Below are 25,233 nucleotides of genomic sequence, written 5' to 3'. Positions count from 1 at the left end.
AAGGAAAAAGGAAGGAGAGGAGAAGGATATGCCATAATAACCTCATTTTTTATAAACTCTGGTTCATATTCACAACCCATCCTTAGCTTCATCCTGATTCATAGAACACCTTCCTTACATAGCTTCCAGGATCCACCTTTCCCGCTTACTTTCTGGTGGCTCCTGCTCATCCCCTTTGCTGGTTTCTCCCCTTCTCCCTTCACCTTTAAGGTAGTGCCCTGGGACTCAGTCCTTGGCCCTCTTCTATTTTTCATCTAGGCTCACTCTCTTGGTGATCTTATCAGATTTCATGGCTCCAAGTATCATCTATAGGCTCATGATTTCCAAAATGGTATCTCCAGCCCAAGCTGCTGCCTGGACCTCCAGACTTGTATACCTCATTACCTACTTGATACTTCCATCTGATGTCTCACAGCTATCTCAAACAGAGCACATCCAAAGCTAACTCCTCATCTGACCCCTAGACCTGCTCCTCTCACAGCCTTCCCTGTGTCAGTCTACGATGACTCCACCCTTCCAGTCACTCAGGCCAAAAACCTTGACTCATCCTTGACTCTTTTCTTTTGCTCACATCACACATACAATCAGCCTATCAGGAAATCCTATTGTTTCTACCTTCAAATTCATAGAGTCGGACAACTGTCTACCAATTCTTCTACCACCATCTGATCTGAGAGCACAACCATCTCTTTTCTTGGATTATGACAGTGGCCTCTTGTGTCATTTTGGGTTCTCTGAGAAGCAGATCCACTGGAACCAGAAGTGCAAGAGATCTGTTGGATGACCTGCCTGTGAAGAAGAAGGCGAAGCGAGTACAGCTGGCTGGGAGAGCATCAGACTATGACACAGGGCTGACACCTGGGAAAGGAGAGTGGTAAGGAAGGAGGACCGGACAAGAAGAGCCTCAGACTGTAGTGCCACTGTGAGAGAGTCTCAACCAGGTTCCTGAGAAGCCCCTGAGCTAAAGTCCTTTAGGACTTTATATTTTAGGAATGGGCCTGCACTAGTCCCCCTGACATGCAGGGAAAGTGTGATCTTGGCATGAACATGAATGCAGTTGTGAATCCAAAGATGCGGCAGCTGGGATCATCAGTCAGCTATGCTCCCTGCAGCAGGAGATCTGAGTGGCACATTTCCATGATGATCACCATGCCTCCTATCTGATCTTTCTGCTTCCACCTTTGCTCCCCCACATTCTATTCTCCATGCAACAGCCAGAGTAGTCCATTTAAAACCTGTCAGATTAGATGAATGGATAAAGAAGATGTGGTGTATGTATAAAAATGTGTGTATATATATATTTACACACACACACACACACACACACACACACACACACACAGTGGAATATTACTCAGCCATAAAAAAGAATGAGATATTGCCATTTGCGACAACATGGATAGACCTAGAGGGTATTATGCTTAAGTGAAATAAGTCAGACAGAGAAAGACAAATACTGCATAATTTCACTTACATGTGGAATCTCAAAAACAAAACAAATGAACAAACAAAACAAAATGGAAACTCATAAATACAGAGAACAAACCGGTGGTTGCCAGGGGGATGGGAGGAGGGACATGAACAAGAGTGAAGGGGAGTGGGAGGCACAGGCTTCCAGTTTTGTAATTAATAAGTCATGGGGATGAAAGGTACAGCATAGGGAACATAGTCAATGGTATTGTAATAGCATCATATGGTGACAGATGGGAGCTACAGTTGTGGTGAGCACAGCATAATTTATAGAATTGTGGAATCACTATGTTGTACACCTGAAACTAATGTAACATTGTGTGTCACCTCTACTTCCATAAAAACAAATCAAAACAAAACCCCTGCCAGATCATGTGACTCCTCTGCTCAAAGCCCTCATGTGGCCCCCATTTTCTCGAGCAAAGCCCTAGTCCTCCTAGTGGTTATGTGCCTCCCCTTCACTTATGTGGTCCCACTTCTACCACGCAGCCCCTCACTCTGTCTACTCAGCCCTACCTATATCCTTTCTATTCCTCAGCCTGCACTACTACTGGCTGTCACCTGTGCGCAGAACACTCTCTCCCATATATCTGCTTATGAAACTCCCTCACTGCCTTCAAATCCTCTCCTATCTCCCATCCCCCAATGACACCTGTTCTGAGTACTCTATTGAAAACTGCATCCTGCATCCCTGAACCCCTGTGACTTCCAATAGCCCTCATGTTGTTTACTTTTCCTTTTTATTTTTCCATGGCACATATCACCTTCTAAACAGGATAGATAATTACCTCTTAATTATTGTTATTGCTTAGTGTCTGTCTCCCCACCCCAACCCAGAATGTGAACTCCATGAGGGCAGAGACCTCTGTCTGTTTACTCACTGTTATGATATACCCCAAGCAGCTAGCACGGTGTCTAGACATATGCTCAAATACACATTTATTGAATGATCAAATAAATGAGTAAAGCAGGATTTGTTTGGTTTTGGTTTACATGACATCTTGAGAAATTTTATATATAGAAGAACATTCCTCCTGCTAAGAGGCAATGTTGAAAATCAGAGTGACTTACCTGAAACCACTGAAATTGCTTTCAAAGCTCTGAACACTCGGAAGGTACGCAGGGATGACAGACTGAAGATGCTTTCCCTGGCTTCTGGTATGTATGTTGCAAACCTATAAGACAAAGCATAGGAAAAGTCTGGGCCTACTCAGTCCTACAGCCACACTGTATATCTCCACAAAGGCCGCAAATAAACATGGGCCCTGTGTCTATCATGGTGAAATCTGGGGCCTCACCTTCTCAGCCTCACCTTCATCTCAGGGTCTGGTAATATTCTCTGTTGCTGTGGACTACAGATTGCACAGGAGGCTGTGCTCATTTATATATATATATATTTTAAAGATTTTATTTATTTGACAGAGAGAAACACAGCAAGAGAGGGAACACGAGCAGGGGTAATGGGAGAGGAAGAAGCAGGCTTCCCGCTGAGCAGGGAGCCCAACACGGGGCTCGATCCCAGGACCCTGGGACCATGACCTGAGCCGAAGGCAGATGCTTAACGACTGAGAAACCCAGGCGCCCCCTCATTTTTATATTTGGACATAGATGAGGATTCCTTGAAATAGTATGCAGTTGTGGCTACATCCATTGATAATAGAAATCAATTGAAACACTTATTGACTACCCAGTTCCAGGCCCAGTGCACTTCCCTAAGGTCTCACTATGTGGCCAAGCCCGGAAGAAACCCAGGCAGTCTGACTCCAGAGCCCTCATCACTGCACTACACCACTTTTCAATAGCCAGGAGCACCCAATCATTGAATTTCAAGTGTAAAACTCTGCTATTAATAGCATCTACTTCAAAGGGCTTTCGTGAATATTAAATAGGAAAACATATGCAAAGTGCTTAAAACAATGACTGGCACAAAGTAAGTAATGTGAGGTTTATTATTATTGTGCTGGCAGTGGACCATTACTCTTCTTGTTCTTTATTTTGCTGACTCTGTTTCATCATTCAGATGCCAAACTGATGTCGTTTCCTTCAAGAAGAACTTCAACTCTCACCTCATGTCATATACATATACATAATAATTAACTCGAAATGGACCATGGACTTAACCTTAAGAGCCAAATCTATAAAATTCCTAGGAGAAAATGAAAAAAAAAAAAACTCCTTGAGAGCTTGCAGTAGCCAAAGATTTTTAAGACTCTGTGGTTCCTCCTACACGTTCTGACAGCCCAATATATGCCCAATTCCTGTCCTAACACTCACCCTACCAGATTGTGATGGTTGTTAATTTTCTCTCTTCCCATCTGGACTGTGAGTTTCAAGAGGGTGAGAACCATGTCTGTTTGTTTTGTTTTGTTTTCATTATCACAACCCCTGTATCTTGCACAGAACTTGGCCCATAATAGGCCAGTGTTTGGGAAGTGAATGGCTAAAAGAATGAGAGCATGAATGTGGCCTAGAAATGAATTCATGCTGGAGGTCTCTGGCCAGTCAGCTGCATGGTGCTGTTCAGGGCCAACCAACACTGTACTCAGAGCTCTAGGCATTATTAGGACACAGTTACTCACGTAGACCCACACAAAGCCCTGGTGGAAGCCAAGGAGCTTCTTTCCCACCCTGAGTTTCCTCAATAAACATCTTTGACATTCTTACGCTGTTACAATGACAACGGAGTCCAGCCAGTTCCATGGATCTCGAAGAAAAGAAAACTCATCCAGAATAAAACCTCTTGCCAATATTTTTATCAAAGCTTCAAAAATATAAATCCCAGTGAAGACATACCTATAAAGCAAATCATTCAGAACAAGAAGGAACATGATAAGTGATGTGAAAAGCAGGGAGCCCATCTGTCTTATCTGGCCTTTATGCAGTTTTATCCCATTTCAATGTGACATTTAACATTCTGATTTTCAGCAAACCAGAGTTCAGAGTGGTAGGTTCCTTAAGCAAGTTCTAGTAGTTAGAATTTCTGAGAAACAGGCCCACAGATAAAATTGTAAAGCTGCTCTTCAATGCCTAGCTCTACAACCATATTCTTGAGAGTTGTTTTAGCCAACATGGGACCTTAGGTCTGGGGGCTGTCAGCGCTATTTTGTCACCACTATTCTAGAATTGTCACTTTGATGTACAGAAGTGGATGATGGCAAAGGAACAAAGAGAATAAATGACAAGGCTAAAAACTGGATCTTTCCATATCCCATGTTCATGGATAGGAAGACATAATACTAGTAAGATGTTTGTACTACTCAAAGTCATCTACAGATTCAGTGCAATCCCTATTAAAATCCCAGTGATATTCTTTGCAGAAATAAAAACATCTATCCTGAAATTCATATGGAATTTCAAGGGACCCTGAATAGCTAAAACAATCTTGAAAAAGAAAAAGTTGGAGGTCTCATACTTTCTTATATCAAAACTTATCATAAAGCTAAAGTAATCAAAACAGTGTGGAGCTGGTATAAAGAAAGACATATAGACCACTGGACTAGAACAGAAAGCCCAGAAATAAGTCCTAACATATATGGCTAAATGATTTTCAAAAAAGATGCCAAGACTATTCAGTGGAAAAAGGACAGTCTTTTCAACAAATGGTAGTGGGAAAGCTCAATATCCACATGCAAAAAAATAAAGTTGGACCCCTACCTTATACCATGTACAAAAATTAACTCCAAATGGATTAAATAGCTAAGTGCAAGAGCAGAAACTATACAACTTCTAGAAGAAAATATTTGCAAATCATGTAAATACCCAGAATATACAACTTAACAGCAACAACAAAAATTACACCGTATACAAAAATAAACTTAAAATGGATTAAAGACTTAAATGTAAGAACCAAAACCATAAAATTCCTAGATGAAAACTTAGGCAGTAAGCTCTTTGACATTGGTCTTAGCAGTATTTGTTTGGATCTGTCTTCCCAGACAAGGACAACAAAAGCAAAAATAAACAAATGGAACTACATCAAAGTGAAAAGCTTTTGCACAGCAAAGGAAACCATCAACAAAATGAAAAGGCAACCTACTAAACGGAGAAGATATTTGCAAATGCTATATCCCATAGCCCCCTATGGGATAATACCCAAAATATATAAAAAACTCACACAACTCAATATCAAGCAAACAATCTTATTAAAAATGAGCAGAAGACCCAAATAGATAGTTTTCCAGAGAAGATATACAGATGGCCAACAGGCATATGAAAAACACTTAAGGTCACTAATAATGAAGAAAATGCAAATCAAGACCACAGTGAGATATCACCTCACATTTATCACAATGAATATTATCAAAAAGACAAGAAGCAAATGTTGGCAAGGATGCAAAGAAAAGGGAACCCTTGTGCACTGTTAATGGGAATGTAAATTGCTTCAGCCACAATGGAAAACAGTATAGAGGTTCCTTTAAAAATTAAAATAGAAGTACCATATGATCCAGCAATTCCACTTCTGGAAACGTTTTCCAAAGAAAATGAAAGCATTAATTTGAAAAGACACACATACTGCTATGTTAATGCAGCATTATTTACAATAGCCAACATATGGAAGCAATCTAAGTGTCCATCAATAGATAAATGGATAAGAAGATGTGGTATATATGCACAATGGAATATTACTCCACCATAAAAAAGAATGAAATCTTGCCATTCATGACAACAAAGATAGACCAGAGGGTATTATGCTAAGTAAAATTAGTCAGACAGAGAAAGACAAATACTGTATGATTTCACTTATATGTGGAATCTAAAAGGCAAAACAAACAAAACAAAACAGATGCCTAGAAACAGAGAACAAACTGATGGTTGCCAGAGGGGAGGGGGATGGGAGATGGGGGATGGATGAAATAGGTGAAGGGGATTAAGAGGTGCAATCCTTCAGTTATAAAATAAATAAGACATGGGGATGTAATGTACAGCATAGGGAATACAGTCAATAATATTGTAAGAATTTGGGGGCACCTGGGTGGCTCAGCTGGTTAAGCGACTGCCTTCGGCTCAGGTCATGATCCTGGAATCCCGGGATCGAGTCCCACATCTGGCTCCCTGCTCAGCGGGGAGTCTGCTTTTCCCTCTGACCCTCTTCCCTCTCGTGCTCTCTGTCTCTCATTCTCTCTCTCTCAAATAAATAAATAAAATCTTTAAAAAAATAATATTGTAAGAATTTTGTATCGTAACTAGACTTACTCAGCCTTAAAAAGGAAGGAAATCCTGACACATGCTACAACATAGATGAACCTTGAAGTCATTCTGCTAAGGGATGTCACAAAAAGACAAATACTGTATGATTCCACTTAAATGAGGCACCTAGAGCAGTCAAATACATAGCAACCCAACGTAGAATGGTGGTTGCCAGGGATTGGAGGGGCATTAGTGTCCAATGGGCACAGAGTTTCAGTTTTGCAAAATGGAAAGAGTTCTGGAGATGGATGGTGGTTAATTGGTTGCACAACTCTGTGAATATACTTAATACCACTTAAAAATGGTTAAGATGGTAAATTTTTTGTAACCTGTATTTTACCACAATTAAAAAGAAAAACCTATTTCCATTCTCTTCCTTGAGTCTTTCATCATGATCTATCCTCTAATTTATTTCCCTTCTGCCCCTTCCTCCTTCAAAAACAAACAAAATAAGCAAATAAACAACAACAACAAAACCCCACAATATTCCATCTCTCTTGTTATAATCCCAAGCTGTCAAAAATGCTGGTTCTGTACACACACACACACACACACACACAGGTTCCCCTTTAGGGACAGAAACAATCAGTTCAAACAATCTAAACAATTTGTCATTTCACAGTAAAAGAAGTGGACCTTTTCTGGTAGAATATCCAGCCACTGTCAGCCCACAAGTCTAAAGAACTAAGGTCTTGGGAACTTGAAAAATCCAAAGTAACCAAATCCAAGGGAGAAATGGTTATGAGTGGCTCTCTGCTTCAGTCTTTTTGTTAAAGCTGATCACCTTTTAGGTGACAAATGAACACAGCAGATTAATTAATTCATGTCGGCCCTGAAACTCAGGTATAATTTACAAAGTTAAGGGTATTTTGGAAAAAGGCTGTAATTGCAGATTTGTGGGATTTTGCAAGTCTCCATCTAGATCTCAGACAATTGAGGCAACAGCCTCTGGCTGCCATTTCTGCCTGACCACCCGGACTCCCACCTCCTACCCCCCTCATTCTCTCTTTTCCAGCAGAAGCCTGGCCAATAGAGGGACAGGCAGTCCAACATGACATATGATATGGAGTAGAGCCATGCCCACCACCGGGAACAGGGCTTGGGAGCTCCATGATGGGGAAACCCCAACCCACCAGGCAAATAAGGCCCTCTGGAGTGTGTCACTGTCAGTTCAAGCATGGTTAGGGTATCCAGTCAGGGCCATGGGTGGTGTCCAGATAGGTTAACAGAACACCATGACCTGATCCTAGGGCCCTTTGGCATTCATTCTCTGAAAACTATCAGCTTAGAATCAATTTCCCATTTAAAAGTTTTCTAACCAAAGGACTCTGACAAAACTAAAGAAACTCTCCCCCCATGGGCCTAACAACTCTGCTACATGCCTTCTTTTATAAAACCATTTTCAACAGCCTTCTCCCACCCCCACTTTCATGAATCCATTGCCAGTCCAAATGCCACCAGGGGACAGCAGCATCTTCCCTACAGCCTAGACAAGGGTCCTTCCATATCTCTGCCTTATGGGTCTTTTAGTAATGAAAATGGCCTTTGAGCAGATTAGCATCCAGTTGGGCTACTGTTTTCCATTAATAGAAAAAGAAAACTCATTGCATCTTACCAGAAGTGCTGGCCAGGCAGACCACTGTTATGGGAGCAATCCCCATTCCTGGATCTGCCTCCTCCATAGATCTCACTTGGTTGACTACAAAGGCTTCCAGAGACACTGCAGTAAACAATGAGCAGCAGCCCCTGACTATCAGTTAGCTCCTTACGTGGAATAGCCAACTCTCTAGAGGGGAGACCATTTTCCCCAGTGATATTGCCAGGATGGTTTCTATTCCCGGGGGTGTCCATGCCCCTTGTTCCAAGGCATAGCCCTGAACTCACTGGCCTTAACTAGATCCCAAGTCCCACTTAGCAACAGAGAAGAAGCAATCACCTAAAAGTAATGCAAAGAAGGAAAGCTAAAAATAAAACAAAACAAAACAAAAAACACAGCAGGGAATTAAAATGAAGTACTACACATACCTGATTAACAAAAAAGAAGGCAGGAATGAAAGAACAGCAGAAGAGCAAAGGAACAAAAAACAGATGAGATCAACAGAAAATGGAGAGAAAAACAGCAGACCTGAATTCAAGCATATTCATAATTATATTAAATGCAAATGAAATAAATATTCCATCAAAAGGCAGAGATTGAAAAATAGACCACATAATAAACAAGAACCAACTATGTGCTCTTTATAAAAGATACACTATTAATACAAAAGATACACTATTACTACAAAAACACTAACATGCAAAAATACAATACACTATTAATACAAAAAAGTGTTGAGAGTAAAAGGATGGAAAAAGATATGCCACACAAACAATGAGCCTAAGAAAGCTGGAGTAGCTATGGTAATCTCAGACAAAACAAATACTAAAAGGAATGATACTAGAGATAAAGAAAGACATTTCATAATGATAAAAGAATGCATACATCAGGAAGATATAATAACCATAAATCTGTACGTGCCTAATAATAGTGCTGCAAAAATACACGAAGCAAAACTTGCCAAAAAGAAAGGGGTAATAGACAAATTCACAATCATAGATGGAGACTTCAAGCCTCTCAGTAATTCATAGAAGTACTAACAGAAATGATAAAAGGATAAAATCTAAATGACATTATCAACCATCTTAACCTAACTGACCATTTTCAGAATATCATACCAAACAACTGCAGAACCCACATTCTTTCAAGTGCATGTGAAACATTTCCCAGGGTAGAACCATAAAATAAGTTTCTCCTAATTTCAAAAGATTGAAATCTTACAGAGTATATTCTCTACAACTAAATTAAATTGGAAATCATTAACAATAAGACAACTAGAAAAATATAAAATATTTGGAAATAAAAAACAACACTTCTGAATAACACATGGGACAAAGAAGAAATCACAAGAAGAAGTAGGGAATATGTTTAACCAAAAGGGAATAAAAACACAATGTATCAATATCTGTGAGATGAAGCTTTAGCAGTGCATGGATGGAAATTTGTACAAGAAAAGAAGAAAGAGGGGGGCGGAGCAAGATGGCAGAGGAGTAGGAGACCTGGATTTCGTCTGGTCTCAGGAATTCAGCTGGATAGGGATCAAACCATTCTGAACATCTACAAACTCAACAGGAGATCGAAGAAAAGAAGAGCAACAACTCTCTCATCAGAAAAGCGACCACTTTCTGGAAGGTAGGACGTGCGGAGAAGTGAATCCGAGGCGATATTCGGGAGGATAGACGGTGGGGGAGGGGCCTCCGGCGGCCGCTTCTGGCAAGTGATAGAGCCGCGGAGCACAAAATCGGAACTTTTAAAAGTCTGCTCCGCCGAGGGACGTCACTCTGGTGGCTAAGCAGGGGGTGGAACCCTTGAGGGGACAGTGTGGTCTCAGGACCCTCGGGGTCACAGAAAGACCGGGGGTGCCTGAGTGCGGCAGAGCTCGCAGGGATCGGAGCGGGGAAGCCGGCTGCAGAGGCGGAGCCCAGGCGCGGGCTCTCAGCTCGGGGTTGCCAGAAACCGTGATCCGCGGCACAGTCGGGCCACTGCTCCTCCAGCAGGGACCCAACAAGCGGCAGATCCGGGGAGACTCACCTTCCTCCCCCGGGAGGAGCCGCGCGGGAGTGCGCCGCAGGGATCTGCTGGGTTTGGAGACTCCACCCGGGGTCGGGTGCCAGAGATAGAAACGCGCGGTCACAGGCCGGGTGAGCACGGAGTGCGGCTGGAGACCGGGGAGACGGGAGTGACTGACGGCTTTTCTCTGGGGGCTCACTGAGGAGTGGGGCCCCGAGTTCTCGGCTCCTCCGGGGCGGAGATTGGGAGCCCGCCATTTTCACTCTCCGCCTCCAAAGCTGTACGGAAAGCTCGCAGGGAACAAAAGCCCCGGAGAGCAAACCCGAGCAGATTACTTAGCTGGGAGGGGGCAAGGGCGGGGCAATTCCACCTCCGGCAAAGACATTTGGAAACCACGGCAACAGGCCCCTCCCCAGAAGATCAGCGAGAACAGCCAGCCAAGACCAAGTTTACCCATCAATGAGAACGGCAGAACTCCAGCTCTAGGGGACTACTGAACATAGAATTCATGGCTTTTTTACCATGATTCTGTAGTCTTTCAAAGTTAATTTTTTTTAACTGTCTTTTTTTCTTTTTTTTTTCTTTTTGAATTTTTCTTTTTCCCTTTTTCAACCAACATCTTATCAATCCCTTTTTTAAAAAAAAAAAAACATTTTTATTTTTCATTTTTAGACTCATATTCCATCCCTTCATAGTAGTTACCCGTATTTTTGGCTTATATATATAAGTTGTTCTCTCTTTAAAATTTTGAGATAGTTTCTTCTAACAGATCAAAATATACCCTAAATCTCTAGTATATGGTGTTTTCTATTCCCCTGCCTGATCACATCCTCTCCCTTTTTTTTTTCTTTTTTTAAATCCTCTTCTTTCTTTTTTCAAACAACTTCTTATCAATTCCTTTTATAAAATTTTTTATAATTTCCATCTTTACAGTCATATTCCATCCCTTCATCATATCAACCCTTATTTTTGTACATATATAAGTTTTTCTTTCTTTAAAATTTTGGGAGGCACTTTCTTCTAAAAGACCAAAATACACCCCAAATCTAGTGTGTGGCACTGATCTATATACCAGCCTGATCATATATGATCACATTCTGGTTTTTTTTTTGTTGTTGTTTTGTTTGTTTTTGTTTTTATCTTTATCTTTTTCTCTTTTTTCTTTTTCTTTTTTCTCTCTTTCCCTTTCTTTTCCCACTGCTTCAGGTCTTTTCTGATTTGTTTAGAGTATATTTTCTGGGGACGTTGTTACTCTGCTAGCATTTTGTTCTCTCATTAATCTATTCTCCTCTGCACAAAATGACAAGACGGAAAAAATCACCTCAACAAAAAGAACAAGAGGTAGTACCGACTGCCAGGGACCTACTCAATACGGACATTAGTACAATGTCAGATCTAGAGTTCAGAATCATCACTTTAAAGATACTAGCTGGGCTTGAAAAAAATATGGAAGTTATTAGAGAAACCCTTTCTGGAGAAGTAAAAGAACTAAAATCCAACCAAGTAGAAATCAAAAAGGCTATTAATGAGGTGCAATCAAAAATGGGGGCGCTAACTGCTAGAATAAATGAGGCAGAAGAGAGAATCAGTAATATAGAAGATGAAATGATGGAAAATAAAGAAGCTGAGAAAAAGAGAGATAAACAACTACTGGATCATGAGGGCAGAATTCGAGAGATAAGCGATACCATAAGACGAAACAACATTAGAATAATTGGGATCCCAGAAGAAGAAGAAAGAGAGAGAGGGGCAGAAGGTATAATGGAGCAAATTATAGCAGAGAACTTCCCTAATTTGGGGAAGGAAACAGGCATCAAAATCCAAGAAGCACAGAACCCCTCTCAAAATCAATAAAAATAGGTCAACACCCCAACATCTAATAGTAAAACTTATGAGTCTCATAGACAAAGAGAAAATCCTGAAAGCAGCTCGGGAGAAGAGATATGTAACCTACAAGGGTAGAAAGATTAGATTGGCAACAGACCTATCCACAGAGACCTGGCAGGCCAGAAAGGACTGGCAGGATATATTCACAGCACTAAATGAGAAAAATATGCAGCCAAGAATACTCATCCAGCTAGGCTGTCATTGAAAATTGAAGGAGAGATAAAAAGCTTCCAGGACAAACAAAAACTAAAGGAATTTGCAAACACAAAACCAGCCCTACAGGAAATCTTGAAAGGGGTCCTCTAAGCAAAGAGAGACCCTAAAAGCAACATAGACCAGAAAGGAACACAGACAATATACGGTAACAGTCACCTTACAGGCAATACAATGGCACTAAATTCCTATCTTTCAATAGTTACCCTGAATGTAAATGGGCTCAATGCCCCAATCAAAAGACATAGGCTATCAGACTGGATTAAAAAACAAGACCCATCAATATGCTGTCTGCAAGAGACTCATTTTCAACCCAAAGACAGCCCCAGATTGAAAGTGAGGGGGTGGAAAACCATTTACCATGCTAATGGACACCAAAAGAAAGCTGGGGTGGCAATCCTTATATCAGACAAATTAGATTTTAAACCAAAGACTGTAATAAGAGATGAGGAAGGACACTATGTCATACTTAAAGGATCTATCCAACAAGAAGATCTAACAATTGTAAATATCTATGCCCCTAACATGGGAGCAGCCAATTATATAAGGCAATTAATAACAAAAGCAAAGAAACACATCGACAACAATACAATAATAGTGGGGGACTTTAACACCCCCCCTCACTGAAATGGACAGATCGTCTAAGCAAAAGATCAACAAGGAAATAAAGACTTTAAATGACACACTGGACCAAATGGACTTTACAGACATATTCAGAACATTCCACCCCAAAGCAATGGAATACACATTCTTCTCTAGTGCCCATGGAACATTCTCCAGAATAGATCACATCCTAGGTCATAAATCAGGTCTCAACCAGTACCAAAAGATTGGAATCATTCCCTGCCTATTTTCAGACCACAATGCTTTGAAACTAGAGCTCAATCACAAGACAAAAGTCAGAAAGAACTCAAATAAATGGAGGCTAAAGAGCATCCTACTGAAGAACGAATGGGTCAACCAGGAAACTAAAGAAGAATTAAAAAAATACATGGAAACCAATGAAAATGAAAACACAACTATTCAAAATCTTTGGGATGCAGCAAAGGCAGTCCTGAGAGGAAAGTATATAGCAATACAAGCCTTTCTCAAGAAGCAAGAAAGGTCTCAAGTATACAACCTAACCCTACACCTAAAGGAGCTGGAGAAAGAACAGCAAATAAAGCCTAAACCCAAGAGGAGAAGAGAAATAATAAAGATCAGAGCAGAAATCAATGAAATAGAAACTAAAAGAACAGTAGAACAGATCAACGAAACTAGAAGCTGGTTCTTTGAAAGAATTAACAAGATTGATAAACCCCTGGCCAGACTTATCAAAAAGAGAAGAGAAATGACCCAAATCAACAAAATCATGAATGAAAGAGGAGAGATCACAACCAACACCAAAGAAATACAAACAATTATAAGAACATATTATGAGCAACTCTATGCCAGCAAATTAAATAACCTGGAAGAAATGGATGCATTCCTAGAGATGTACCAACTACCAAAACTGAACCAGGATGAAATAGAAAACCTGAACAGACCTATAACCACTAAGGAAATTGAAGCAGTCATCAAAAATCTCCCAAAAAACAAAAGCCCAGGGCCAGATGGCTTCCCAGGGGAATTCTACCAAACATTTCAAGAAGAATTAATACCTATTCTCTGAAACTGTTCCAAAAACTAGAAATGGAAGGAAAACTTCCAAACTCATTTTATGAGGCCAGCATTACCTTGATCCCAAAACCAGACAAAGACCCCATCAAAAAGGAGAATTACAGACCAATATCCCTGATGAACATGGATGCAAAAATTCTCACCAAAATACTAGCCAATAGGATCCAACAGTACATTAAAAGAATTATTCACCATGACCAAGTGGGATTTATCCCTGGGCTGCAAGGTTGGTTCAACATCCGCAAATCAATGTGATACAATACATTAACAAAAGAAAGAACAAGAATCATATGATCCTCTCAATAGATGCAGAAAAAGCATTTGACAAAGTACAGCATCCTTTCTTGATCAAAACTCTTCAGAGTATAGGGATAGAGGGTACATACCTCAATATCATAAAAGCCATCTGTGAAAAACCTACAGCGAATATCATTCTCAATGGGGAAAAACTGAGAGCTTTCCCCCTAAGGTCAGGAACGCGGCAGGGATGTCCACTATCACCACTGCTATTCAACATAGTATTGGAAGTCCTAGCCACAGCAATCAGACAACAAAAAGAAATCAAAGGCATCCAAATTGGCAAGGAAGAAGTCAAACTCTCACTCTTTGCAGATGATATGATACTTTATGTGGAAAACCCAAAAGACTCCACCCCAAAACTGCTAGAACTCATACAGGAATTCAGTCAAGTGGCAGGATATAAAATCAATGCACAGAAGTCAGTGGCATTCCTATACACCAACAACAAGACAGAAGAAAGAGAAATTAAGGAGTCGATCCCATTTACAATTGCACCCAAAACCATAAGATACCTAGGAATAAATCTAACCAAAGAGACAAAGGATCTGTACTCAGAAAACTATAAAATACTCATGAAAGAAATTGAGGAAGACACAAAGAAATGGAAAAACGTTCCATGCTCATGGACTGGAAGAACAAATATTGTGAAGATGTCAATGCTACCTAGAGCAATCTACACATTCAATGCAACCCCCATCAAAATACCATCCACTTTTTTCAAAGAAATGGAACAAATCATCCTAAAATTTGTATGGAACCAGAAAAGACCCCGCATAGCCAGAGGAATGTTGAAAAAGAAAAGCAAAGCCGGTGGCATCACAATTCCGGACTTCCAGCTCTATTACAAAGCTGTCATCATTAAGACAGCATGGTACTGGCACAAAAACAGACACATAGATCAATGGAACAGAATAGAGAGCCCAGAAATGGACCCTCAACTCTATGGTCAACTCATCTTTGACAAAGCAGGAAAGAATGTCCAATGGAACAAAGACAGTCTCTTCAACAAATGGTGTTGGGAAAATTGGATAGCCACATGCAGAAGAATGAAACTGGACCATTTCCTTACACCACACACAAAAATAGACTCCAAATGGTTGAAAGACCTCAGTGTGAGACAGGAGTCCATCAAAATCCTAAAGGAGAACACAGGCAGCAACCTCTTTGACCTCAGCCGAAGCAACTTCTTCCTAGAAACATCTCCAAAGGCAAGGGAGGCAAGGGCAAAAATGAACTATTGGGACTTCATCAAGATAAAAAGCTTTTGCAAAGCAAAGGAAACAGTCAACAAAACCAAAAGACAACTGACAGAATGGGAGAAGATATTTGCAAATGACATATCAGATAAAGGGCTAGTATCCAAAATCTATAAAGAACTCATCAAACTCAACACCCAAAGAACAAAGAATCCAATCAAGAAATGGGCAGAAGACATGAACAGACATTTTTCCAAAGAAGACATCCAAATGGCCAACAGACACATGAAAAAGTGCTCCATATCGCTCGGCATCAGGGAAATCCAAATCAAAACCTCAATGAGATACCACCTCACACCAGTCAGAATGGCTAAAATTAACAAGTCAGGAAACGACAGATGTTGGCGGGGATGCGGAGAAAGGGGAACCCTCCTACACTGTTGGTGGGAATGCAAGCTGGTGCAGCCACTCTGGAAAACTGTATGGAGGTTCCTCAAAAAGTTGAAAATAGAGCTACCATATGATCCAGCAATTGCACTACTGGGTATTTACCCCAAAGATACAAAAGTAGGGATCCGAAGGGGTACGTGCACCCCGATGTTTATAGCAGCAATGTCCACAATAGCCAAACTGTGGAAAGAGCCAAGATGTCCATCAACAGATGAATGGATAAAGAAGACGTGGTATATATATACAATGGAATATTATGCAGCCATCAAAAGGAATGAGATCTTGCCATTTGCAACGACATGGATGGAACTGGAGGGTATTATGTTGAGTGAAATAAGTCAAACAGAGAAAGACATGTATCATATGACCTCACTGATATGAGGAATTCTTAATCTCAGGAAACAAACTGAGGGTTGCTGGAGTGGGGGGTGGGGTGGGAAGGATGGGGTGACTGGGTGATAGACACTGGGGAGGGTATGTGCTCTGGTAAGCGCTGTGAATTGTGCAAGACTATTGAATCACAGATCTGTACCTCTGAAACAAATAATGCAATATATGTTAAGAAAAAAAAAAAAGAAGAAGAAGAAGGTAGTGGGAGGGGAAGAATGAAGCGGGGGAAATCGGAGGGGTAGACGAACCATGAGAGACGATGGACTCTGAAAAACAAACAGGGTTCTAGAGGGGAGGGGGGTGGGAGGATGGGTTAGCCTGGTGGTGGGTATTGAGGAGGGCACATTCTGCATGGAGCACTGGGTGTTATGCACAAACAATGAATCATGGAACACTTCATCTAAAACTAATGATGTAATGTATGGGGATTAACATAAGAATAAAAAAAAAAAAAGAAAAAAAGAAAGATCTCAAACCAATTAAGTTTCTACCCTAAGAAGCTAGAAATAGAAGAGCAAATTAAACTCAAAGTAAATTGAAGGATGATATTAATAAAGACTTTGAAACCTTCATATATTGCTGGCAGAAATATGAAACAGTGCAGCTGCTTTGGAAAAGTTTGGCAGTTTCTTACAAAGTTACTCATATACTTATCATATAACACACAGCAATTCCACTCCTAGGTATTTATCCAAGGGAAATGCAAACATACATCCACAAAAAGACTTTTATACAGAAATGTTCATAGCAAGTTTGTTCATAATAACCAAAACCTAGAAACAACCCACATGTCCATCAATAGGTGAATGGGTAAACAAATTGTGGTATACCCATACAAAGGAATACAACTCAACAACAAAGAGAGGAAAAGCTAGTGATATAGACAAGAGCATGGATGCATCTCAAAACATGCTAAGTGGAAGAAACCAGACATGAAAGTATGGTATATACACCATATGAGTCCATTATATGAAATTCTAGAAAAGGCAAGACTAGCCTAGGGTAACAGAAAGCAGATCAAGCCTGGCGTTGGGAGTTGGGGTGAGGGGATTTACATGCCAAGAGGCATGAGGAAACTTCTAGGGTGTCTGGAATGTTCTGTAATGTTGATTGTGGTGGTTTCTATCACATAGTTAAATATGTGATCAAAATAAGAGATCTCTTATTATTCTGTCAATTTATTATTCAATATATTCCTGAAAGACTAAAGCAGTAAATATGTTAAGTTAGAAAAACTAAGACAATATATAAGAGAATATTTATTAAAATACAGAACTTTCTAAGTTGAAAAATTAACTTGTATGTCTGAATAGCCAACTAAAAATTACAAAAAGTTAATATTTTAATTATACAAAGAACTCACTCAAACTTACCAGGATAAAAGCAAAAATGATACATGGGCAAAAATGGGAATACACAATTCACAAACTAAAACAAAAAAGTCCAACCCATCCAGAAATTAAGGAAATGTAAATATTTTCAACTCTATAAATTAATAACTTTTCCAAACATTTTGGAAAATATTTTGTCACCATATATTTTTCAAGCATTAAATGTACCTTCTAATCCAGCAAACCCATTTCTAAGACTATCCTAAGGAAATAGTAATTTTTAAAAAGTAGGTATATGCAAAAATGTTGCTTGTTGTAATATTTATAGTAGTAAAATACTAGAATGGTTAAGTAAATTATTGTTTATTCACCTGATAAAATATTATATAACCATAAAAGTAGATTCCTATAAAGACTATGTAAACACAAAGAAAACCACTTAAAAGCTAAACAAAATTTGTATGTGTGCTGTTTATTATTTTAAAATTTTAAAAACAATTATAAAAAATATGCCAGCATTTGTGTTGGGGAATTGGGATTATGGGTGAGTTTGTCTTTCTCTATATATCTGAACTCTGATGTAATTATAAGTCTTTTAGGTGTATTTGTTTAAAACCTTAGGACGGACGTGTGCAGGACACACACTTACTCAGCATTGTCGGTATCTATATTGCTGTTTTCCTTCCCATAGACAGTGGCCATGAACACGCAGTTGATGATGACGGTGCAGATGATGAACATGCTGAACACTGTGACCGCTGTCCGTTAAGGCAGGTACACTACAGGGTGGCACATATCATCAGTCATAGTAAAGGCTGTGGGCATACCTCCAGGTCTCCTTTTCTGCAGGTGCACCCGTCTGCTTACCGTGAGTGTTGGCGAAGAACAACTCATAGCTGTCCCCTCCTCTGAAGAACTGTCCTCAGCCGAATGGCAGCCTCCTCACCTGGAGGGCTACAACCCCCTTCCTCATGTCTGACCGCCTGAGACTTAGAAAAAGCTGGCCCCTTGCTTCCAGGGGGGCAGCTCTGTGACATAATTAGTGCTCCAGAGCTCCCGGTGGGCTCAAGCTGATGTGGGATCAGCTGAGACCCCGTTCTTACTAGCCTCCTCTTTCTGCTCCATCCTGCTTCCCTCTTTCCTTCTCCAGAGAGCACTCCTCAACTAAATCGCTTAAATAAGAATCCCCATCTCAGGCTCTGCTTCTAGGGAATACAACCTGAATGGTTATTCCTTCCCATGCCCCCAGTACTTGATTATGTCTACCAGTCTATATGTCTTTCTCACCTGTCCCAGTCTAAAACTGCCTGGTGTCACCACTCCCTGCTGCACACATCAGGAATGCTGCCTGTCTTTACTCTTTAAGACTGAGTTTGGAAACTCAAAGTCTTAAGAGTTTGGGGAGTCATTTAAATGGGTGAAATGGGCAGATGCTGGGTCACAGGAGTGGAGATGTGGTGAAGCAGAGCCGAAAGAGACAGTGGTTCCTTACTACACCGATTTTTGCCAGGTAGGAATGCAGGCCTAGACTTTATAGAGGTTCCATCTTCAAAAGATGTTGGAAATCTGGACTTTTAACATTATAGGGTGTTTCCATAAAGTTTTAAACACTGTGTAGGTCCAACACAACACATTTAGCGGCTAAATAAAGAGCACAGGTTGACAGTTTGCAACTTTGTTTGGGTCTCAACTTAGATGATCCTTTCTCCAGGAAGTCATCCTGGATGCCTCCAAAGCACAACTACCACTCCCAAACTGCCCATCTCACTAACGAAATCGCCTGCCTTTTGGGCCTGTCTCCTTCTGGGGCCACAGGATCCTAGAGCGGGGGCTAAGTCTTGTTCACACACAGCACCAGCACAGCCCCCGCCATGCAGCAGTAGGCACTCAGCCAGTATTTGATCCAAGAATGAGCTACTTCCACTCAACCAGCATGTGAACAATCTGGGGCTCTTGCACTTTTCACATGACCTGGACTTAGTAAAAGATGCAATGAAAAGATATGAATGGACCGAGATTTTGATGGCTAAACTTCGGATTGGATTGAAAGGCCCAAAAATGAACAAGGCACGCTTGGCACTGAAGCGGTAGATTGTTCTCTTTTTGTTCAACACCATAAATGTCTGCAAAAACAAACAAACACAACAAGAATTACATGTAGTGACAAAACAATATTTCTCATGAGTTCATTTAGAGAAAATTCAGTGGAACCACAGATTGAGGTGTGGCTTGTTTTATTATGATCATGCCAGTTTCTAATTGGAGTGCTGTCATTCTGAAGTCTGATACTTTCTGACCAGCCTACACTGTGACTCTGGACACCAACAGATCTACCATGTGGCCTAGGTCTCAGAGTCCCAAGATAAGTACTGGGCTGTGGACTGTTTACCCAGTGTAATACTCTGGAGGCTCCAGAAATGGAGCATATAGACCCTGCAGATAAACAAAGGTGGAGACTAGTAACCGGGGCAAGAAAACCCTTCATATTGTACTCCATGGTATGTATCTATGGAGATAAGAACTAGAAGGGAACTTGGAGAGATGGAAGTAGTACTGAACATTCACATTCAGCAGATTATTTTAAATTATTTTGATTACAAATGAAAACTTCGTAACAAATCTTAGAATAGTCAGGGACCTAGAGAGTCCATATTGTTGTACCTGAGCAGTTCTACATGAGATAGTCTATCAATCAATTCTAACCTTGAGGATCATCAACAAAAAAGTCATCAAATTTCCCAGACTTGTTCTCCCGTTCCCACAGACATTCAGGCAAATCTGCCTGTGGTTCCCAGCTGGTGGGAGAGGCCCTACAGAAGGCATCTGGAAATGCATGTGGGTGTTTTTGATTGTCTGTCACAATTACTGGAGGCCCTACTGGCCTTTATTGAGTAGTTCTAGGGATGCCAAACCCGGGACAGATCTGCTAAATGGTATCCTGTCCCATCCAAAATGCCCACCCTGCTCCACTGAAGAATACCATACCTGCACCCATTTCTTCCTAGTAGGTCTTCCTGGGCTTTGGGAAGGAAGCGGCCCCTGGACAACAACCCATCACTCACAGGCTTCTAACATCAACTCCCAGACCTCCTTTTTTCCATTTAGCTGTAATCTGGCTGTCCCCTTATATGTCCCTAAGGTTTTAGTTACAAAAGCCTTCACAGAATGAGGGTCATTCCTGTTTCCCCATGTCTCTGCTCCTTTAAGATTTGCAAAAGTACTACTTGACATGTAATACAGTATGTTCTTATACAGAAAAGACAGGCCTTATCACCCAGGCCCAATATAGCAGGGTGGATGCTGCCTTGGCTGAGGTACCAGAACTTCAGTCACTGCCAACCATCAACCGTCCTTCATTGAGTTGCTGGAACTTACTTGTCTGCTGGCCATCTGGCTGCAGGAAAAAATGGAGTAGGATATTTTCTGTTGCCTCTATAACAAAAGGAAATGGGCCACAGAGTTCTTTGAAAGCTATGAGCTCAGGAGCCCAAGACCCACTTTAGGGATTCTGGGCCTTTCCTTTGGATAGAAAGACAATTTTAGGGCAGAAAGCAAATCTCTCCTTGAGGTGGATCACCCAGATTAATAGGTGGCATGATATGGCTCTGCCTCTGTGCCCCTTGATATTTTATTAATGCTATCTCTGACTGCTTTCAATATTTCAACTAATGGTGTATTTAACTATACTCACCAGGGTTTTAATTATTAAAATGATAGGTACCAGCTCCTTCTGTCTGTTTGCTGAATCCACCCCTTTCTCTGTAGCTCTTCAAAATGGAAATTTCTAAAGATAGGAAGTAGCCTTAGACTACAGAAGGAGCCCATGGGTTTGAGTCACAACTCCATTCCTTACTGGTTGTTTGGCCTGGCCCAATCTACTTCCCCATCTAGTTGTTGGATTCCTCACCTGCGAGGTAGAGTGGTAACTACCACATATATCTCACATGACTACTGAGAGTACCAGCCACATGGGGTCATGAGTGTGCAGAACTCTAAAAGAGTATCATATCTTCTGATTTAAAGGGAGAGCCCAAGCTAAGAAGAGATGATTCTAGAACAGAACCTATCCTCCCAGGACTGTCTGCAGCACACCAAGCTGCTGCCTGCTCCAGCCTTGAGGCAGAAGACCTCCAGCAGTTAACTCACATTTAACAACTCTGCCTCCAAGAAGGCCCTGGAATTCTGGGGCATAAGAAGGAGAAATACTGGACTGTTTTTGTTCCCTCATCTCTCACCCCTTTCTTGTTTTTCCCACTCACACCCCACTTTCCTTTATACACATAGTTCCCATTTGGCCTGGTAATCCTAGGTCTGTCCTAATACAAGAACATACCAGGCAACATTTCTCTGGGGAGATCAATTTCTTATGGTTGCCAGCAGAAAATGGTCTCAGTAGCTCATATTTCTGCCCAAATTTCCTTCCTTCTGAACTCAGTCTGGTGAGGTAAGTTTTCCATTCTCTGCTGGATCACATAGTGAGATGATGATGGTAAGGTCTTCTGAGATTTCCTGAAAGGGGAGTACTGTCCTCACTGCCCCAGGCTTTCAAAAAGCCATCAGAAGAGCCCAGAGCTCACATTTCCTCACTCAGGAGCCCCTTTAAGGAACTTTCACTAGAATTTCCCTACAAGAACTATATTCAAGTAGGTTAAACAGTGATAGCAAAGGAGAAGGGCAGACATCCCTGCAAACTCCAAGATCAGTGTTTGGAGATTCTTATAATAGCCATTATAACTGCATGGTTAGAACACCCCAGACCTCATTCAACTACCTTATGATTTTTGTAGAATGGGTCCAAGTCTTCCAGGGGCCTTGCTATCAGCTCATGGGGAATGTCACCATAGAGTTTGGGCAACTTCCTGGAGACCTTTAGGTCAAGCTGAGGTCGAGGCTGGGGTTCTGATGCTGTCTGGTCTTTGCACTTCTTTTTCTCCTTTTGGATGGCAATCCTCTTCTCAATTGTAGCCAGAGTGTCAGAAGTGAAGGGACGGAAATTCCGCTCATCTGGAAAGATCACTGGGTAGCACCTGTCATCCATTTTCATCCTCGAGACAGAGATAAGCAATAGATCCTCAGAGAGCTCTGAAAGGTAGAAATCACACAGCCTGCCCTGGAATTCCACTTTCCAAGGATGAGGTCATGGGGGACTATAAGAATTAAGTGAAGTGAGGGGGCTTGGAAGTTCATTGGCTGTGGAGCAGGTCAGAAGAGGTGACCACCATTGTAAATACAGCAGGAATTTGGGGCACAGGGAAAACCAAAGGAGGCCATCATTCTTGGAGGACCTGGGTGTAAATGGTAAGTTAAGTTCAGGAAAAATGGGCAGAAGAAGCCCAGTCTCTAAAACTGAGACCCAAGCATTGAGCAAGACAGTAAGACTGAACCCACCGAACTACTGAAGTGGGGCCTGCAGATGGTGGCCCAGTGGCTGTAGTGTGAACAGGAGCAGAAAGAATAGGGAATTAATTGGGACATAGCTATGGGTTGCAAAATCAAAACCGTAAGTGCATGCGTCTTCTCACTGTTTGGTCAGCAAAGTTCTTACAATGTGATGGAATGGAAACAAAAAGGCTATACACACAGGCACAAACATTTACACTAATACCTATGATTCTATGCCAACTTTTTTACTTCTGAGACCCTGATCTGGCAGAAATGAGACCCCAAGAAAGCAGAAAGGATTTGCCAAAGCTAACAGGGTCATTCTGCCATGGGCTAATAGCTGTACTGGCCCCTATCCCTGACAGCCCTTTCTACAAGGACTTCCTCTACAACCTCAAGTTTAAAAGTAGGCTCTGAGAAAATGCAGTAGTGCTCAGGTTAAATGCCTTTACTCCCCATGCCAAGCATCCTCTTCCTTTCTTATATACCTGAATGCCAATCTAATATTGATTCCCAAGGCACTCCAGAGAATTACAATGGGTAATCCAACATAGCATTGGTTTGTTCATTCAGCAACCCACGTGCCAGTGTCTGTTCTAGGAACACTGCTAGGCACTAATGGAGAAGAAACAACAGCCCCTCCTCCTGGTCCTACAAGTTATGCTGCCCTGGTGTCGTAGGGGTGAAGACAGATAAAAGACAGGAAATTACAACAGAGTAAGACAGATGCTAATATAGGGAGAAGTAGAGGGTGCTATGTTTGTGCATGGGATAGGTGTCTAACCAGTCTTGGGGAATCAGGGATGATCTGCCAAAGCTTTAATGTCCCAGTTGAGACCTGAAGGGGATGTAAGACATAAACAAGAAAAAGGGAGGACATTAGAATGTGGTAGGAGAAACAAACAGCATGTACAGGGACCCATGGGTGGAAAAGAACATGGTGTCTGTCAACAGGTTCTGTCTGCCACGGATGGAGATTCTGTGGGATGGATGGCCAGATAAGGCTCCAGTCAGCATTGAGAGAGCATGTGGGGCCCTATAATCCTTAGTAAATATCATGGATTTCACCCTGAGGGTGATGGGGAGTTGCTAAAGAGTGGGTTGTTGCTGTTGTTGTTGTTGTTGTTGTTACAGAGGAGTAACACTATCAGGTTTTTAAAAAATATCCCTCTTATTGATGAGAATGGATAGGACTTGGGACGAGGGGCTGAAAGAGGTGAGGAGCTGGAATTACAGAGATTGTTGCAACAATCATAACCACTAAGGATGACCTAATGGAGTGGGTAGATCTGATAGTCACTTAAGAAATAGCCCTGACCAGTGCTTTATGGGGAGGGAGAGATTTGAGGGACAGGAAGTAGCTGAAGTTCCTGGCTTGGGCAACTGGGTCAACACAGTGCCGCTCACTCAGACAGTGAGCACTAGGGAAGGAAGAAGTTTTGGGGGAATAAACTGAATTTAAAACAGATGGAATTGAAGCTGTTTGTGGAACCTGCAAGTGAAGAGAACCAAGAGGCATTTGAATACAGAGCAAACATAGCTTACACATTAGCCTCTGAAAAAAGCATATTAAAAAAAAACAACAACATAAACTTCTCTTGAAAATCCCTCAGGAAGGCACCATACTGATGAGGCACCCCAACTCAGTGGTCAACAAGGTCAATACGGCCAATTCTTCTTTTGGTGCTAGAACCGGTTACCCTTTCTTCAGTTAATCCACAAATTGGTCAGATTGTGTTTAAGGGCCATGATAAAGGCAACATATGTGTCTTTAAACATACTAAGGGTAATGTGATGCCCATAGTGTGAGTCATATGTCAACTGAAATGACATAGGGAATCTAGATTCACTGGATTCTGTTCCATTCATTCAGGGTCAAGCTCTTTATGAATGTGCTGGGTGATGGAATTGGCCACACTACTTAAATTACTCTCTCTCTCTTCCCACCCCTCCACTCCTCCTCCCTTCCATTCCACTCCCCTCTCTCCATAAACATATATGATTGAATTGGTATTAATGAAGTGGAAATATAATGAGACTCTACTGTATTTGGTTCTAGAGCTCATGAAAGACATTTGAGACAGGGATGGAGTCCTCTGCAGTCAACAGTATATGAATGTTAGGTGATCCTAGAAAATAGATGAGCCGAGAAAGACCCTGG

The 25,233-nt window shown here is 41.3% G+C and overlaps 1 protein-coding gene across 1 annotated transcript in view; it reads right to left on the bottom strand.

The window, feature by feature from the left end:
- The window catches only part of SCN11A (sodium voltage-gated channel alpha subunit 11), a 96,778-nt gene extending 74,050 nt beyond the window's left edge, over positions 1-22,728 (bottom strand). Inside the window, exons 1-5 of the mRNA XM_021705863.1 lie at positions 22,462-22,728; positions 19,695-19,813; positions 18,340-18,441; positions 4,135-4,263; positions 2,542-2,645 (exon numbers count right to left, since the gene is read on the bottom strand). Coding sequence (XP_021561538.1) covers positions 2,542-2,645; positions 4,135-4,263; positions 18,340-18,441; positions 19,695-19,813; positions 22,462-22,728 — 721 coding nt within the window. The remainder of the gene's footprint in view (positions 1-2,541; positions 2,646-4,134; positions 4,264-18,339; positions 18,442-19,694; positions 19,814-22,461) is intronic.
- Positions 22,729-25,233: the final 2,505 nt, after the last annotated feature.

Source organism: Neomonachus schauinslandi, chromosome 1 (genome assembly GCF_002201575.2).
Source record: "Neomonachus schauinslandi chromosome 1, ASM220157v2, whole genome shotgun sequence".
Lineage (NCBI taxonomy): Eukaryota > Metazoa > Chordata > Mammalia > Carnivora > Phocidae > Neomonachus > Neomonachus schauinslandi.
This window is presented reverse-complemented; position numbering and strand designations above follow the sequence as displayed.